Raw genomic sequence first — 18,673 nt, 5'->3', positions numbered from 1 at the left:
AAAAAAAGTAGATGAAATGAAAAATGCATATATATATATATATATATATATATATATATATATATATATATATATATATATATATATATATATATTTTAAAATTTAAATGTCTATAATGCATAAGTCAATTAAAATATAGATCAGGGTAGAGTACGCCAGTTTTTTATATTGAGACTTTTCTTCAGGTGTAGTTACACGGCCACAAACAACACCTGCTCCAACAACGACTATTCCAGGTTTGTCAAGTTCATACAATTTTATGAATGTGCAATTAATTTCCCAATGTCTGTGGTGTTAGTTACTGCTCCTTGTAGCGTGCATCTCTCCTTTAGCTGTTTGTAAATGTTTAGTTCAGATGAATTACTCTTTTAGTGTGCTTTGACATGGCGGATGTTGTGTTTGTCCTGGATTCTTCAGAGAGTGTGAAGCCGGAAGATTTTGAAAAGGTGCTTTACTTCTGCAAAAAACTTTTAAATCAACTGAATATTAACAGTGGTGATGTACACGTTGGATTATTAACATTCAGCTCAAAATCTTGGGTAGAATTTCACCTTAACGATTATCGTACAAAAGAAGAACTGGAGCAAGCTATTGATAATATACCTTGGCGTTATGGACCGATAAATACAGCTGCAGGAATCCGCACTATGCATCAAGATATGTTTACTCCTGCAAAAGGGGATAGACCTAATGTCCCGAATATAGCCATCGTTATAACATACGGCCCATCTATCAACCCAAAGAGTACAAGTCAAGAGGCAATGATTGCCAAGTCAAAAGGAATACATATTTATGCAGTCGGTTTAGGTTCAGATGATATTTATGCAGAGCTTAATACTATAGCGTCTGAACCTTTTGGGAAGAATGCATTTTTCGTTTCTTCATTTTCTCAATTAGATGGACTGGACGATGAAATAGTTGCGTCCTCTACATGTCCAGGTATCGTTTGGCGCATGTGGTAGTGATTTTGATTTTAACTTATACCTTATTTTACTAATTTGATAGCTATATGTGCATGCAAGCTTCAATGTGTTTGAGAAAATTTGTTTTGACCAGTACATTGCTTAATTTATTTATCTTTTCAAAAGGAATATTTTACACATCATTCAATTCTTTTTGTTTTATTACAGACATACATGGTATTACTTTCTCGTCTTTTTTTTTTACAGAGCCCACTTTTGAAGTGGGCTATGATATTGTTTTCCTTGTGGATTCTTTCGGAGTATCAAGGAAGATTTTTGAAGACATGAAAACTTATCTTTATCAAATAATTGACATGTTCAGCATCAATGATGGAGAATACAGAACTGGTCTTGCTCAATACATACAAAGAAACAACTTTTCAACCAAATGGCATCTGAACAGATACAATACAAAAAGTGATATTCTTTCTGCCGCCTTCAGTATTCCATTTGTTCAAGGATCCGGAGAGCGACAGATTGGAAATGGAATAGATTATGTCAGACAGAATATGTTCACAGAGCAAAATGGAGACAGAGTCATTGGCAGAAACCTTATTATATTGCTCACCGGTGCAAATAAAAGTGATAACGTATATGAATCTTATCGGGCAGCTGAGCGCGCTGAAGATGCTGGAATAAATTTGTATACCGTTGGATTTTATGTTGGTGAAACACAGGAATTAAAACAAATTAGTACGTGGCCCCTGCAAACATATAACTATATGGTGAATTCTGCGAGAGATATTGCTACCTCTCCAGCAAGCTTATTCAATTCAAGTAAGTCTTGGCACATTACTGTTGTAAAGTAAGATCCAGTAAAATCTGGAATAGAAACACAATGGCTCAAAATACTCTTCGTAGATGGTCTGTTTGTCAAGTTTTATTGAACCAATAGATAGCTACATGCATAATCTTAATGTTTTCCGTAATTTCACAAGGATTTAAGGATATTTTCACTTCATATATATTGTTTAATTAATTAATATAATTGAATACAAACGTAACAAACTGAGTTTAGAATCATTTACAATGAACGAAAATAACGTTGTTTTAAAATAATTTTAAACTATGACCGTGTGGATACTAATCAAGTGGGTTTGTATAATCAATAACAATCAATGGTTCATGTGCTTTCTTAGAAAACGGTGTTTTCATTCTACTGTTGATTTGAAAAGAATAAATGAAGGAGTTGGTCATCACTGGTTCCAAAAGAGGATTACAAAGTCTTAATTATATTCTTCCTATTATTTTTCTAATTTTTTTATCTACAGTTCAAGAACAAAGTGAACCTCGTCGGCAGAGACCTTTACCACGTACGAGTTATTATATTACTTTTCTTCCTATCATTCTAGCATATTGCAATATCTTGCAAATCTATTTACAATTACTTAAAATTTTTTGTCAAACATAGATACTTTACGAATATACAAGTTTATAAAATGCTTATATATGTAATAAATATATATATAATGTTATATAATGTAATATTAATGTCTCCGTGTATAAATCGATCAATGATTTTTATGTGCAATGATTCGAAATACCCTAGGGGAATTGTGGTGAGTAAACCTTATACTATGTTAAAAATTAAGCATACTATACTATTTTGCTGAGAAGTGGAAATAGTGATATTGTAGAAAACTTCTTCTAATTGTATGATTTATTACACTTTTTCAGCTGCCACATCAACTGCAGCTTTAACTGGTAAGAATTTGCGATGTTTCAAGTAAACATAAAAACACCAATGTACTAACTTTTTTCTAATCTGAAATAATCTAGACGTAATTCTAGAGTACGAAGGATGAAAATTTGCGGTTAGTGTAAATAAAGAGCATTTTGCTTACTTCATTTGTTCTATGAATATATATATATATATATATATATATATTTATCCATAATTGATAATGTTCGAATTCCCCAGACTCTCAGTAAAGCATAATTCGATGCATATTCGAATAGTATGATTTTCCTCCACTCGCGTAACTTAATGTCCTTAAACCACCTGAGCCCTCCATCTTATACATATTAATACATAACACAGAAAGAAAAGGTTATGTTGCACTTTGCCACCACTGTGACTTTATTAATTATCCCAAATTTAGATTACATATAATTACGTAGATCACATTAAATGGTTATGTAATAATAACCTTATTAAAAATTGATATACAATTATAAATATTTGATTATCTACCCAATTAATATTTTAAATCAATATTAATCAATAATTCCCATTAATTATCTAATTAATGATGTGATTACATAATTTCCAAAACATCTATTCCTTGTGGTCTGAAACCGCCATGTACTTGATTAAATCCAATTAATCAAGTTCAGACCCCAAGGAGAGAAGAAAAACAGCACCATAAAAAAAAATGAAAGTGGCAAAGTGCAGATACACCCAATAAGACCAACCTTTGCAGAGAAAGACATATGCTCTGCAAACCTTAGCCTTATCTCAACAAATGCAACTACTATTCATGGTAGGTGAGGATACACATATGCCCCACCCAAAACATACATGCTATGTATACTTCACCAGTTTAACATAAAATGTCATCTTAACTTTATAGGTAGAACATGTATGGTAGGAATAAACATATGTCCCACCTTGATGCAATGTTATCAGGAAATATACATATGTTCCTGATGAATTCGATTTTGTATTAATCACACAAATGAAATCAAAATATAGTAACCCTAACTATAGGTAAAATAAGTAGGAATAAACATATGTCCCACCTAGTTTCAACGTTATCAGGAAATATACATATGTTCCTGAGCTCGCACTTTTAGAGTCCACATACCAATCACCAATGTCACGGGCACTATTAAGTTCTCCATTCGCTTGCTCACTCGATAGAGCATGTCCAACTAGACATTAACAAATAGCCTATGGACATTGTTCTTAGGAAGGGTTAATTGGCCTAATATAACTTTTGAATGCATCCGATTTCCATCGACCTAAGAGTCTTATTTTGCTGTCGCTCATGCCAATATCCGCGCAATGAGATGCCATGCCTATCCGGAAAGAATGACTTGTTATTCTACTCATGTCCATGTTTGCAAATGAGAGACAGTTTTTAAGTATTGTGGAAAATTTACACCTAGTAACTGGAATATTTGGCACATAGCAAAAGAGTGGCCCATTTTGTATCCCTCTTAAACTTAAGTAACTTTTGAGGCATTGAACTGGACATTGGTTTTTGCTACTTGCTGAATGTATCGTAAGAAAAAATGGTTTACCCATGTGATGTTTATATGTAATAAATTTGATAATAATTTTGTCTTGTTCCACACAAATCTGATTGATGTGAAGTAAATTCTTATTGATTACTTTCTGGTAAGATGTTATTTCTCCAACCCTTAAAAACCCGTAGAATGCCAACAAAAACATTGCTTTGACCATGGCCGATTCAAATGCATTAGAAACTGTAAATGGTAAAACGTCGCATATTTGATGTAAAATATTTTTGGTAATAGGTATCCTAACATCTTGTGAAGGTTTCAGTTTGCGGGTTGATAACAGTAATTTTTGTATTAAAAAGGATGAGCATGGATCCCCAAAATTGTTAATCTTATGAATGTAACTAATAGCTGAGAGGTAAGATGTAATGGTCGATGCAGCATAGTCCCTCGAAAAGAGGTATGCAACATAATATACTAATATATGTTGTTTAACTGGAAGTTCAACCAAAAACCCATATTTCTTTGCAAAGTTTTGAAAAACTGTCCATGCATGGGAGTACGAAGCTGTTGAGGAACTTGTGAGACTGGAATCCAGGAGTCTCTGGATGTCACTTGTTAATTCGGAAATTTTGGAAGTGGAGGCACGTTGACTGGGTTTCTGTCTGCCCATGGCGCCAGTTGTAAGAACTGATTTACCTTAGAACGAGAAAGACAATCACATAGTAAATTTTCTTTTGAAGTCAAATGCTTTGCTCTGAAATAAATGTTATATTGTAAGCATGTCAATACTAGTTTTCGCAAAAGAAACATGATATGTTTATCTTTAGACGTTTGCTTATTAATGACATGAACCAATGCTTGATTGTCAGTGTTAAACAAAATGCACTTATTTGTCATAAATTTAGACCAGACTTGTACTGCCAGGACAATGGGATACAATTCTAAGACTGCTATGTTTTGGTACTGCCAACTAATATTTCATTCTCCTTTAAACCACTGACTACCAAAAACTGCAGCATATCCAATGACACCTGAGGCATCAGTATATAACTTTAATTCATTTGAACTTATCCATTTATCAGGGAGAAACATTGAAGAACCATTGAAATGGCAAAGAAAATCCAACCAAACATTCAAATCCTCCTTAACTTCCTTTGTCATCCTAATTCTGTAAAAGTGCTTTTTGATTCCAATGGTCAAATCGATTAGTCTTCTTAAAAAGGCTCTGCCTGGCAATACTACATTACAAGCAAAATTCAGTAAACCTATAATTGACTGCAGTTCTTTTAAAGTTAACTTAGTTTGTTCCAAGGCAAATTGAATTTTCTTGACACACTTTAAAATTTTGTCTTTTGGAAGTCTACATTCCATTTTAATTGAATCCAATTCATAACCCAGATAGGTTATCACCTGTTTGGGACCACACGTTTTTTCAAGTGAAATAGGTACCCCAATTTCTGTACACATAGCCAAAAAAATTTTGAGCTTGTAAACACATTGTGTCGGTGATTTGTCTACAATAATAAAGTCATCCAGCACATGTGAAATGCAAGATATACCCAATTTATTTTGTGCAATCCATTGCAAAGCTGTTGAGAATCGTTCGAATATTTTACAAGATGAACTTAGACCAAACTGCAGACAGGTATCAAAATAGTATTTGCTTTCCCATTTAAACCCGACAAACTTAAACTGTGTGTGGTGTAGAATAATTATTCTAAATGCCGACTTAATGTCTATTTTACAACAGAATGCACCTTTCCCACATTGTTTTATAAAATGAATCGCATCTAAAATTGATGAGTATTGAACAAATGACTCATCTGGTGGTATGCCATCATTGACAGATTGGTTTTCTGGGTATGATAAGTGATGAATCATTCTATATTCACCCGGCTCTTTCTTTTCAACTAAACCTAATGGTGAACATTGTAAATTAGGGATTGGCTTACTTTCAAAAGGGCCCTGGATTCTACCAGCCAAAATTTCTTTTTGTATTTTTTGATCAATAATTTCAGGTTTTGCAAGAGCAGAATTCAAATTCTTAGACTCTATTCCCGGACATTCTCCTTCGAATCCTAAGCAGAACCCATTCGAAAAACCATCAATTAAATATTTAGTTTCATCTTTATCATAACCAGATAACCAGTGAGCAAGTCTATTTACTTTGATTGGAGTTGGGCCCTTGCTTGGCAGTAGAGTTTGTTTTTGTTTGGGTAGACTGTTTACTTGTGTTGCCTGTTTGGTTTTGATATTTTTGCATGACACGAAAGGGGTGCTTAGTTGGTTTTGTACAGTGAATAAATGGGTGAACCCCTGCACAGTTATAGCATCTATGCTGAAAACGACAGGACATTCCTGCCTGACAGTGTTTACCTGAATGATATTGGAAGCAGGCACCCTTGGGAATTGATCTATACTGTAGGTCTTTACTACCTTTGCTTGGTTTCATTGTCTGGGTTGTTGTCAGTCTGGCATTGACATACAACTCCATGTGGACATCCCCCCCAGGCAACTTGTCCCTGAGCCACGAGCATTCTAAAGTCTGTATCATACCCTTTCCAATTGCCCTTTGCATCTGCTATCTCCCTGACTGCTTCTAAATGCTTTGCTAGTTTTGCCTGTTGATCAGTGTATTTCATGCAATAAATTGCAGAAAATCTGTTCCATGCAGTAAGCCAGTCATGCATGGAGGAGACAGATGCGTCATTTGATGAATCATTCTCCACCTGGTGGATTGTCAACTTACCAGGACTGTCGCCATCCTCAACTTGTAAAGAAAACTTACCTTTCTTCTGCTTATCTTTTGAAAGAAGTTTTATGAAGTCAACATACTGGTTTGACCTTATTTTGGACTTGAGTTGGTCTGACACCCTAGCATCTATTGGGATTGCTGTACTAACAAAACCACTGGGACTCTTACCTGCTATTTTTTCAGTATGGTTAATTACCAAGGCTTCAACAGATTGTTGAATAGCTTGGTCATTGGATGTACTTGGGGCAGTCGATTCTGACCCACAAATAACAGAATTAGTTAAGCCTTGATCATTATTGACAGAAACCCCCGAAGTATTATTACTAATACTCCCCTGACTAGTGGCTGTGGTGCTGCTGGTCACATTACTTATTAGCGTTGTCAACTCCTCTCTGATTGTAGCAGTGACCCGCTCGGTTACTTCTCTGGTAATGGTTTCCAGGACATCAGGGGATAGGGGCGTAGATGTCGCGACCGCTTCCATATTTGTTGATACCCGTCGTCTCTTGTTTTGTTGATAGGCAGGAGTTGGCACTCTCCGAGATTTGCTAGATATTCTCTTTGGTGGCATGATTATATTTGTTGAATAGGTAACTGAAAGTTCAATAAACTGCATTTGGTTAGTGTACATATTCATAGAAATTGTTCTCTTCTATTGATCACTATAAATAGAATGCATAGTATATCAACATCCGGTCGCTATAAACAGAAAAATGGGATATTATCAACCGTTGAAATTCCGGAATACTGATCTTTAACTCACTACTGTACACTGAATTGATTACGAGCCTCCGATGGCATAACAGAGAGATTCACAGGAACAAGCCAGTAATTTATTTGATTACTGATTGGGTGCAGTAAAATGATCCTCAGCGAACCATAAGCGAGGATTTTTTTTTTTTTTAATTTTATCCTTTTTTTTTAAAATTAATTTATTTACTTATTATATTCTGAATATTCGGTAAAATGCGTTAACGAAAATAGAGTAGGTTAAGCCTCGGGGAGGCATACAAAATAAATGACATCTCAGGAAAAAACAAGTAAATTGTGTTAATTCCAGTGCAATGAGATGAGCCTCAGGGAGGCATACAAAAATAAAACAATCTCCGGATACACACAAGTAAATTGTGTTAATTCCAGTGCAATGAGATGAGCCTCGGGGAGGCATACAAAAATAACACCATCTCAGGAAACACACAAGTAAATTGTGTTAATTCCAGTGCAATGAGATGAGCCTCGGGGAGGCATACAAAAATAAAACCATCTCAGGAAACACTCAAGTAAATTGTGTCAATTCCAGTGCAATGAGATGAGCCTCAGGGAGGCATACAAAAATAAAACCATCTCAGGAAACACACAGGTAAATTGTGTTAATTCCATTGCAACGAGATGAGCCTCAGGGAGGCATACATAACTAAAACCATCTCAGGAAAAACACAAGTAAATTGTGTTAATTCCAGTGCAATGAGATGAGCCTCAGGGAGGCATACATAAATAAAACCATGTCAGGAAACACACAAGTAAATTGTGTTAATTCCGGTGCAATGAGGTGAGCCTGCAGGAGGCGTGAAAGATAACTAAATAAATAAATAATTAAAATTCTCTCAGGCAAATACAAGTAAATTATTGTGATTCTAGTTAAATAGCATTTGCCTAAATGAGGAAAGAATTAAAAACACACAAATTGTATTAATTCAACTCCGATGATTCAGTGCAATGACATGAGTGATAGGGAGGCTAAATAAATAATTAAATTCTCATGAACCATTTAATAAATTGTGTCACTCCCGTCAATTAAGCCCTAAAGCCGAAATAAAAGAAATAGCCGTGTGTTTAGGGACTGTTTTTATTATCATTATTTTTTAATCCATATCATTTCATATTAATTTATACATATAACGTTTTTAGATCTATAATATGTATATATATATATATTTTATGAATAAATTTCTTATTTTCTTTTCCTTATTACACCTTTTTTTTTTTTTTTTTTTTTTTTTTTTAAGATTTTAACTGTTTGTTAACCGAATGAAATCTTAATCGTCAGCACATTCATCGCATTCTAGATAAAATAAGACCACGCAAACTCCGATAGAGATGGACATTACCCTGTTTATTCAGATGGACGCCGTCTGGAAGGAATTTATGGCTACACGCCTTGCAATTCGACGATGGGAAAAGGTCATTATGCTCCCAAAAAGAAGCGAATTTGATGTCTTGAAGAGAAGTCTTAAGCAGAGCATTCACTTCGTCTACAATATCATTGTAATGAAAACTTTGGTTGAAACGTGGCAATAGTTTGCACACATGAATTTGGGAAACTCCATATCTACGATGGAGTACCGAGACAATAGATTCTAAGTTCCCAGCTAATTCTTCAGGAGAACTGACGCGTCGAACGTCATTACCCCCAACCATCATGATTATTTTATCGGGTTTAACCCGTTCAATGAAATGGGCATCCTCACGGAGAATGCCAGATACAGTGCGACCTCCAACACCTCTAAAAATTATTTGGTGTGTGGCTTGGAGGCCAAGATCTTCGTTATATCTATCATCCGCTTCACTTTGAAGAAATTGATGGAAGCGGCGAACAATAGAATGACCCAATATGAGTACTTTGTTAGAATCCATGAATGAATATAACGACAAAATGATCTTACCGCTTAAAATCGCTTAAAAATTTTCCGTGTATAAAATCGCCGGCGTCCTGTAAGAAAGTGAGAACCCACGCTACATCTAAAAAGACACACCCACAGTTTTCCCGCGAAACGATTCTATTGGTTCTGCCTTGCGACACTGCCTTAACTGACCATATAAGAAGATGCCGGCGTAAATTGCAAGCGCGATAACTCCAGCAAATGTGACCAAATAAATTATCAATATACATAAGGTATTTTAAGAAACCTTAAAATTCTTATATATATATATATATATATATATATATATATATATATATATATATATATATATATATATATATATATATATATATATATATATATATATATATATATACTCTTTACAGGGAGCTCATGCTTTGCAAAAGTGGATTTGATATTTATTTTGGACTCTTCCACAAGCGTTGGACAAGACAATTATGATAAGATGAAACTATTTATTAAGAAGTTTTTGCACACCGCCAACATTGACGGGGGTGAAGTACGTGTCGGTGTAGTCTCCTATAGCACTACAACAACAGTGGAATTCCAACTCAACACTTACAACACCAAAGTTGCCGTATTTGAGGCTGTAGACAAAATTCCGTGGCGATATGGAAGCACAAACACGGCAGACGGTCTTCAGATCATGCACAATGAAATGTTCACAGCACGCAATGGTGATAGGCCCGATGTTCCAAATATATGTGTGATAATGACTGACGGCGTCTCTAACATCAATTACCAAAGAACCATCCCCGAAGCTGAGGCTGCACGCCAGAAGGGTATTCATATCTATGCTATTGGTATTAACTTGAAAGATGTGGTAGAACTGAATGGAATAGCCAGTCAACCAGCCAGCGTCAATGCATTTGCTGTGAACACATTTGATGAATTAGAGGGCTTAGACGAGAAAATTTTTGAATCCGTGTGCCCAGGTTTGTCATCAACAGAATATTGTCTATCATGTTTATATATATGTGTTACTATAATAAGTGTAGTTGGAGATTTCATACGAAATTTTATCTTTTCATGCAATTATAAAATCAGCTAATGAGTATATGTTTTGTCTAAATTTATCTTTGAATCCCCATTTTCTTTTAATCCCTGTTATCTTTTTTTTCTTCAAAATTTTACACCTTTTCCCTGAAATAGAGAATATATTTAAACACTATACTAAATGAACGATTTTAAGAAATGCCATAATTTTTGACACAATAAGAGGGGTACGATTGATTGAATGATTATTATTGTTTAACGCCGAGTCGGCAATATTTCAGCCATATTTCGGCGGAAAAAGGGTACGAATACAATCTATGAATTATGTCTTTCCAAAGGATTCAAAAATTGCTATTTAACTATCGAGTCTACCTGTGTAATATAGTTTACAGAAAATATATTATCTTACCAGAGTTTCCATTTCAAACCAAGACAAAAATCGAAATCATGCAAGGATCTAATATATGCTCAAAATGGGCCCTAATGATCGAACAACAAAAACAATACTCAGCCTAGCAATTGCACAAACATTTCAGGAACAATTTTATGAACATTTCTAGATAAAAATTCCATACAAAAAAATTCAGTCATTTTTAAATAATAGTTTACAAGATGTAAAACAAGTCTTGTACACTTGTTCAATCAAATCTAATTTTTAATTTAAATTAAAATTTAACAAGAGCACCGCATAGAGGATTATCCTATCGCGACAACAAATAGTTTTAGAATATTACTACTTACGGGTTGGTCACATTAACTAATGCTTTGGGGTTTATGAATGGATAAAATGACACATTATTTCTTATATTTACATTTGTAAATAAATTATAACAAATATTTGCGTATTATTGTTTAAAACCCATGAAATGATTTTTTTTTTTCAAACTTCAACCGTTTAAATTGAATTTGTTAAACACGTCAACCACTCATCTTTGTGACATTACGTCAATCGTTTATGACCTTAACAATGAATTGGTGGTCATGCAATAAGCCAAAATTTAAACAGGTTTAAATACGGATTGTTTAAACAATGTTTTATTTGGGAAACATTTGCAAATATTTATATTTGGAAATGATATATTCTTTATAATTTTTTTTTTATATTTTTGCTTTGAAAATTTATGTGTACTACAAGAATGTTCTGAGAGATTTCATCAAAAAGCTTTGAATGCTCAAAGCTCGGAAAGACCTAACGGTTTCAAAAATTACATATTAATGCCTTTATTTTATCTAAAACAATAAGATAATAAACATAAACAGAATATTCACATGTGAACACAATATTGATACTGATTTAGAATTTATTCAAAAACCTCTTTATGAGAAGAAGAAAACGCTTGCTGTAGCCTTCAACTTAACATTTAGATATATTGACGACATATTACCGGTATCAATTATCAATAGTTACTTCTATTCATATATGTCGCTTCGATATATCCCAGTGAATTTGAAATAAGACACTACAGAGTCTGGTACATGTTTTATATTTTGATATTTTACTAGAAAAAAATCATTAATGGTAACCTAACAACAAAACTTTATGATAAACATGATGACTTCTACTTTTCTATCAACTTCCCTTACTTATGTAACAATAAACCCTTATCTCCTGCATATGGGATTTATGTCTCCAAGTTGATTCGATACGGAAGAACATGCTGTAAGTACGATCAGTTTTTAAAACGGGGCAAGCTATTTACCAGCAAGTTGATGAAACAAAGCATATGAACAGTCTGTTTGAAGTCATCATTTCTCAAGTTCAATGGTCGATACAATGAAGTTGTCGGCCAATACAATTTATCATTAGGTAAAATGCTGACAGAAGTTTTTCATACTAATTGTTAGGCCATAATTTACACACTGTATTTACTACGGATTTTCCGTTTATCCGATTATGACAAGGAGCACACGGCGGATGTGACTTGTCGATAGGGAATGCTTACTCCTCCAGGGCACCTGGAGGTCCATGTTTGCTCTGCTCCCGATTTTTATTGTGTAAAGGACTATGACCTTGAATATTGTTCGTTATCTCCATATTTCATTGTAAGCGCACAATAACTTTTATTTTTTTAATCACCGAAATCTTCAGAAACAATTCACCAATAATCTTTATAATTTATATAACAATGCTAGAGAATGGGAAAGATTGGTGAAGTACTAGTGTTCTCTTTTAATCTAGCACACAAGCTCTCACGAGAACACAACCATACACTAAAACACACACACACGCACATCCCTTAGGCAACTTACTGAACGGTAACAATAGCGCATCTATCTTCTTCCAAGAGGTGATAAAAACAATTATTATATATTTGTTATATAATACAGGATTTTTGCATCCCTGATATGAACACAGGCACGCGCCCTGTATTACACAACCTGTATCAGCACCCTTTTTTCACCCTTTATCACAGCCTTTATTGCACCTTTCCGAAAGATCTCTGTATTTTCCATTCTGAGTACCTCGGATTTTTTTTTATACTTGTTTATGAAATTTATTTAAATTGAATTTTACTTCATCAGATATTTTATGCTAATCAAAATAATTATTTGTTTAAATCATAATTAATTCATTTCTTATCGCTGAATGCGTTGCCTTTGGAAAAATAATGAGAAACGGAAATTCAACAAAAACAGAACAAATTCGATTATTAAACATTTGGTAATTAATTTTCAAGTTTATATATGATTTTTAGACACTATTTTCAAATATATAATAAAAACAACAATACATGACAAAATCTGTATCACACCCCATATCAACCTTCGACCAATATCAGCCCTCTGGCCTTCTGCCCTCGGGCTGATAATGGAGTCTCGGGTTGATACGAGGTGTGATACAGATTATGCCATGTATTATTCTCTGTTTATTTTCAATTTTATTCTGTAATAATATTGCATGGAGCGGGGAAATATGAATATGTTTAAATCAAAAATTGAAGATTTTTTAATTTCGTACCAGTCTATTTAATCGACACATTAAGAAATTAGAGCTATTTTGATTCGATGATATGTCAACTGGGGACAAGGCTAGATAATTGGTTTAGAAATGATATATTTTTACAGGGATCACTTGAATTACATTAAATTTTGTGCATTTCATTATTTTATTATTATAGCTATGATAAAAATATAATTCTAGGTTCAATGGATGTTATCATTAAACTTCTGATACTTGAGTCAACTACTCATTTTCTGTTATATATACAAAAATATTGATATTTATCATAGAATTTTGATTTAAATATATCAATATACAATCGTACTTTAGTTTTTACTTTCTTTGTTGTGAGAAAGAAGAATAATTTAGAAATAAATATTGATCAAAATCAATTTTATAGTTTCAACAGGAAATGTTCATCATTGAATATGATTGTTTCCTAATTTACATACTTTATTAAAGCTTTTAAATAAAGAACAAAATAAAAAGAATATTTCATTTCATTTCATTTCAGTTACCACAATCATCCCAACTACAACAAAAGTTGAATCAGGATATGACGTTATATTCATGTTTGATTCATCAGTATCCAGTCAAGCACTGTTTGAAGAAATGAAAAATTGGGCGATTCAATTGACAAGCAAACTGAATATCGATGATCAGGAATATCGAATCGGCTTCATGAGATATAGTACAGACGCAGAAGCCCTCACACAGCTGAACAAGTATAAGAAAACAGACGATTTAATTCGTAGCATGTTAGCAATGAACTACAGACCTGGCGAAAGTAATCTACAAAATGCACTCGACACAGTCACTCTCAACATGTTCAGAGACGACAATGGAGACCGAAATTTTGCTAGAAACTTAATTGTTTTACTAACGGGTGTGGACCAAAGTTCGAATCCATATGACGCTTTCCGGGCTGCAGAAAGAGCTGAAGCTCTAGGAATAAACCTGTATACTGTAGGGTTTTACCTGAATGATACGTTTGAAATTAATGAAGTATCAACACATCCTCTTTCCAAATACCGATACTTAATAAAAAATAGAAGAGACCTCCAAAGCACTATGAATTCTTTATCCAGATCTAGTAAGAATATAAGCAATGTTCTAACAGTAGAAATATATGCTTACTAGTATTCGTAATTGACATTGCCTATGCGAAAAAAGAACTTTCTAATAAAATATACACAAATCTTGCAATTCTTTTTTAGATACATTTCCTTGAAAAATGTTAATGTCCCCTTAAATATTCGCGACTTGTAAAGTTTATCTGATAGATTGGTGTAAATGAAAACCCGTGCAGAAATTTTCACATTTATAATATATCTTTTTTATTTACATAATGATCAATGAACATTGTAAAACTTGACACTTTAAATTATTATATTTAACTAGTTGATAAGAACATACAACCACGAAGAGGAAGGCCGTATCCAACGACAACGACTACTAGTAAGTGATTTATGAAAAAATTGGTTAAATATTTACTCATTTCAACAAATATGAGTCAACATCAACTGAATAAACATTATTATATGTATCTATATAAAAGTATTGAAAAAGTTATGTTAAAGAACATGCATAACAGCGCTCAAAACCAATTCTCTATCTATTTAATTCAAAGATAATGAACATTCCCATCTCTCATTAAAATTAATTTCATAACTGGAAAATACCACATGAAAATCAGAATAATTTGTCACTTTACAAATTAAAGGGACAATGCAGCTACAATTGAATAGAACAAGAGCTTCAAAATATAAATTACATATTGTAGCAACTACAACCACCACAACTCCACCACGCGACTCTGGATATGATGTTGTCATCATGATGGATTCTTCAGTTCCACAGAGAATTTTCGACTCCATGAAAAAATATGCCAAATCTCTGGTCAATCGATTTAACATTGATGATAAAGAATACACGGTGGGCTTTATGAGATATGGAGAATCAAACGATAAGCAATGGGATCTGAATGACTATACTTCGAAAAAGGACATTGTTTCTGCTGTTGATCGCGTGGGTCATAAAATGGGAACATCATCTGATGCAGCAAGTGCCATCCGTATGGTACGACGTAGAATGTTCAATGAAAGAAATGGCGATCGAGACTTCGCAAGAAATCTCATTTTCCTTATGACAGCAAATGAGAGGAGTGATGATATTTATGCCACATGGAATGAAGCAGAACAAGCAGAAAAAGAAAATATTAACTTGTATACTGTTGGTTTTGACTTAGACGATACAACGGAAATTAACGAGACTTCAACCCACCCTCTCTCCATTTATCGTCATCTCATTAATACAAAGGAAGGTGATGATGCTATAGACAAGTCCACTGGTGATATTCTCGGGTTAAGTAAGTATATCTTGCTTTTTATCTATGCAACTTCGTTATCAGAAAGATGTACTTCCATCTCTGGATGGGGACATCTATAAAGTGTTCCTTTGACGTCGCAAAATCTGGCATTGGAAACGAGTTAAATTATATAATTCTGTTCTCGTTAATTTTGCATTCTTAAACAAATTAAGAACTCAATATATTTCCTTTTTCATCTAACGTAGTTGACGAAGATGTAGAACCACCAAGACCGAGACCAAAACCTACAACTACTACTACCACCACCACAACTACTACTACAATGATGCCAACGACAATAAGTATGTTTGATTTACATTAAGCAAATCAGATTTAAATATGAAGAATCATATTATAGGCTGCATTAGAATATGTGTCTTCAAAATTCAGTTTGAGGTGAAGAAAAAGAGAATTTACTGTGTCTATTATAACAATTATGTTTCATCCTAATTTTGAAACAAAAAACTGCAGTAAAAGTTTTAATGATGTAACTCTATATTTCTTTCAAACTCTTAGTTATTTCTAGAAATAGTTTCAATATTTTGAATTCCCGAGACTTCCCAAGGGCTTAAAAAAAGTCCAACCTGCGGTGCTTATATATATATATATATATATATATATATATATATATATATATATATATATATATATATATAAAATTTAATTTCAGTTGTAACACGTCATTTGATTGGATAAAAGCTTTCGTTTATATCGTATATATAACATAAGTTGCCTACTTCACAATGAGTTACGTCAAAAACGTATTACTCCGTTTGACGTTACTTTGAAAATATGCTCAATTTGAAGCCATTTTTGGAAAATAATTGTCTTATTGTCTACACTGAAATTAAATTATAAGGAATGAAGCTTATTTTAACCTGTGTTATACGATATAACATAACTTGGGCAGTTTATGCTTTTTTATAAACCGCTTCGCGGTGTAGATATCCAGCTAAAAAATGATCACCTTCAATTCCTAAATTTGACTTGTTTTTGCTTGCTGTGACAATTACGTGTAGATATATATTAATTTTTTTATTAATGCAAACTGAATGCTAATGTTTATTACCAAAAAAACAATAGAGTATGCTGCTTATCTTATTTTCTCCTTAATTCCTAGGCCTTTCCAAACTTCAAATTTTCCTTTTAAAATAGGTCAATTGATATCAACAAACGCTTCATAATTTAATAAAGCACTAATTGCATTTGTTATGGTCATTTGAAACACACACACACACAAAGCGATTGTAATTTTGTTCAATCTTGTTTTAGATCAATGTTTCGCAAAAGTGGATTTGGTTTTCATTCTGGATTCGTCTACTAGCGTGGGCAACGATAACTACGACAAAATGAAAGTATTCCTCAAAAAGTTCCTTCACTCTGCAAACATAGATGGTGGGGAGGTGAGAGTCGGTCTTGTGTCTTACAGTACCCAAGTTACTGTAGAATTCCAGCTCAACACTTATAATACAAAAGCAGAGTTGTTTGAGGCCGTTGATAATGTTCCTTGGAGATATGGAAGCACAAACACCGCCGATGGACTGAAAACAATGCACGAAGAAATGTTCTCGGAAGCCAATGGTGACAGACCAGGTGTTCCCAACATATGCATCATCATGACTGATGGTGTATCCAATATCAATTATCAAAGAACGATTCCTGAGGCAGAAAAAGCCAGAGAAAAGGGCATACATATTTATGCCATTGGTATTGCACTTAAGGATTTGAAGGAAGTAAATGGAATTGCTAGCCAGCCTGCAAGTGTGAATGCGTTTGCAGTTGATTCCTTTGATGAACTAGAAGGTTTAGATGAGAAGATCTTTGAATCTGTCTGTCCAGGTACCTATTATATTTCACTTTTCAATCGTATTTTCTCTATTTCTAATGACTTTATGGTAATAAGTATGATTCAACATTTCTCTTGTGCATTATTTCAGTAACAACTACAGTCATGCCTACCACAACAAAACCTCGGGACACTGGATATGATGTTGTAGTCTTGCTAGATTCTTCCGTAGATGATAGAAGAATATTTAATCAAATGAAAGACTTTGCCACAAATCTTGTGGATAATCTCAGTATTGATGATGAAGAGTATCGCATTGGTCTCGTACGTTACAGCGGGGATTCAGATACATTTGTTCATTTAAAGGACCTCGATACCAAACAAAAAGTAGTGGAAAAAATTAAAGACATTTCATACAAACCCGGCGAAAGTAACCTACAAGATGCTCTAGACATTGTGAACTTCGAGAACTTCCAGGAGGACAATGGAGACAGAGACTTTGCACGAAACTTAATTGTTTTACTGACTGGTGTAGATCAGAGTACGGATCCTTATGAGGCGTTCCGGGCAGCAGAACGTGCTGAAGATGAGGGGATAAACATTTATACCGTAGGATTTTACATAAACGACACATTTGAGGTCGATGAGGTTCCCACACATCCACTCAGTACATATAGATATTTGATTACAAGAAAAGAGGACATCAAAGCAGTTCCAAGAAGGCTAGCTTATTCGGGTATGAAATATATGGAGATAATGAACAGTATTCAATCCACGCGTTTTAAAAACGTTTGATCCTATTTTTTTTTAAATAGCTTAATGATATAACCATTTATCTTTAGCTGAGAGGATTATTTTAATTGAAAAGTAGTGAATTTTTATAATTCTAACTTCTTTTAGCGCAGTATTGTTGAGGTGCTCAATGGAAATATCGACCATTTTTTTGTGATAGAAATACATTCTAAATCAGGATGGCGATTCGTTTTAGTACTCTACAATATCGGATACATAT

At 33.7% G+C, this 18,673-nt stretch overlaps 2 protein-coding genes across 3 annotated transcripts in view; one reads left to right on the top strand and one right to left on the bottom strand.

The window, feature by feature from the left end:
* Nucleotides 1–18,673, top strand: part of LOC133174124 (uncharacterized) — a 72,889-nt gene that overhangs the window by 10,307 nt on the left and 43,909 nt on the right. Inside the window, exons 10-21 of one of the 2 annotated variants that reach the window (XM_061309166.1) lie at nt 187–237; nt 374–940; nt 1,171–1,740; nt 2,235–2,276; nt 2,641–2,667; nt 9,936–10,505; nt 14,022–14,600; nt 14,909–14,965; nt 15,291–15,875; nt 16,082–16,177; nt 17,148–17,714; nt 17,813–18,397. In XM_061309166.1, coding sequence (XP_061165150.1) covers nt 187–237; nt 374–940; nt 1,171–1,740; nt 2,235–2,276; nt 2,641–2,667; nt 9,936–10,505; nt 14,022–14,600; nt 14,909–14,965; nt 15,291–15,875; nt 16,082–16,177; nt 17,148–17,714; nt 17,813–18,397 — 4,296 coding nt within the window. The remainder of the gene's footprint in view (nt 1–186; nt 238–373; nt 941–1,170; nt 1,741–2,234; nt 2,277–2,640; nt 2,668–9,935; nt 10,506–14,021; nt 14,601–14,908; nt 14,966–15,290; nt 15,876–16,081; nt 16,178–17,147; nt 17,715–17,812; nt 18,398–18,673) is intronic. The other variant, XM_061309167.1, reaches the window with a different exon arrangement.
* Nucleotides 1,826–7,546, bottom strand: LOC133174133 (uncharacterized). Its single transcript, XM_061309185.1, has one exon. It carries the CDS (start codon nt 7,542–7,544, stop codon nt 6,585–6,587), a length of 960 nt encoding a protein of 319 aa, XP_061165169.1. The 5' UTR covers nt 7,545–7,546; the 3' UTR covers nt 1,826–6,584.

This window comes from Saccostrea echinata, unplaced genomic scaffold, assembly GCF_033153115.1.
Source record: "Saccostrea echinata isolate AGI-Se365-2 ecotype Australia unplaced genomic scaffold, CSIRO_AGI_Sech_v1 ptg000057l, whole genome shotgun sequence".
NCBI classification, from domain to species: Eukaryota; Metazoa; Mollusca; class Bivalvia; order Ostreida; family Ostreidae; genus Saccostrea; species Saccostrea echinata.
This window is presented reverse-complemented; position numbering and strand designations above follow the sequence as displayed.

What these genes read in the sequence shown, in the direction of transcription:
- LOC133174133 (XM_061309185.1), bottom strand. Translation starts at nt 7,544, where the DNA reads ATGAATATGTACACTAACCAAATGCAGTTTATTGAACTTTCAGTTACC.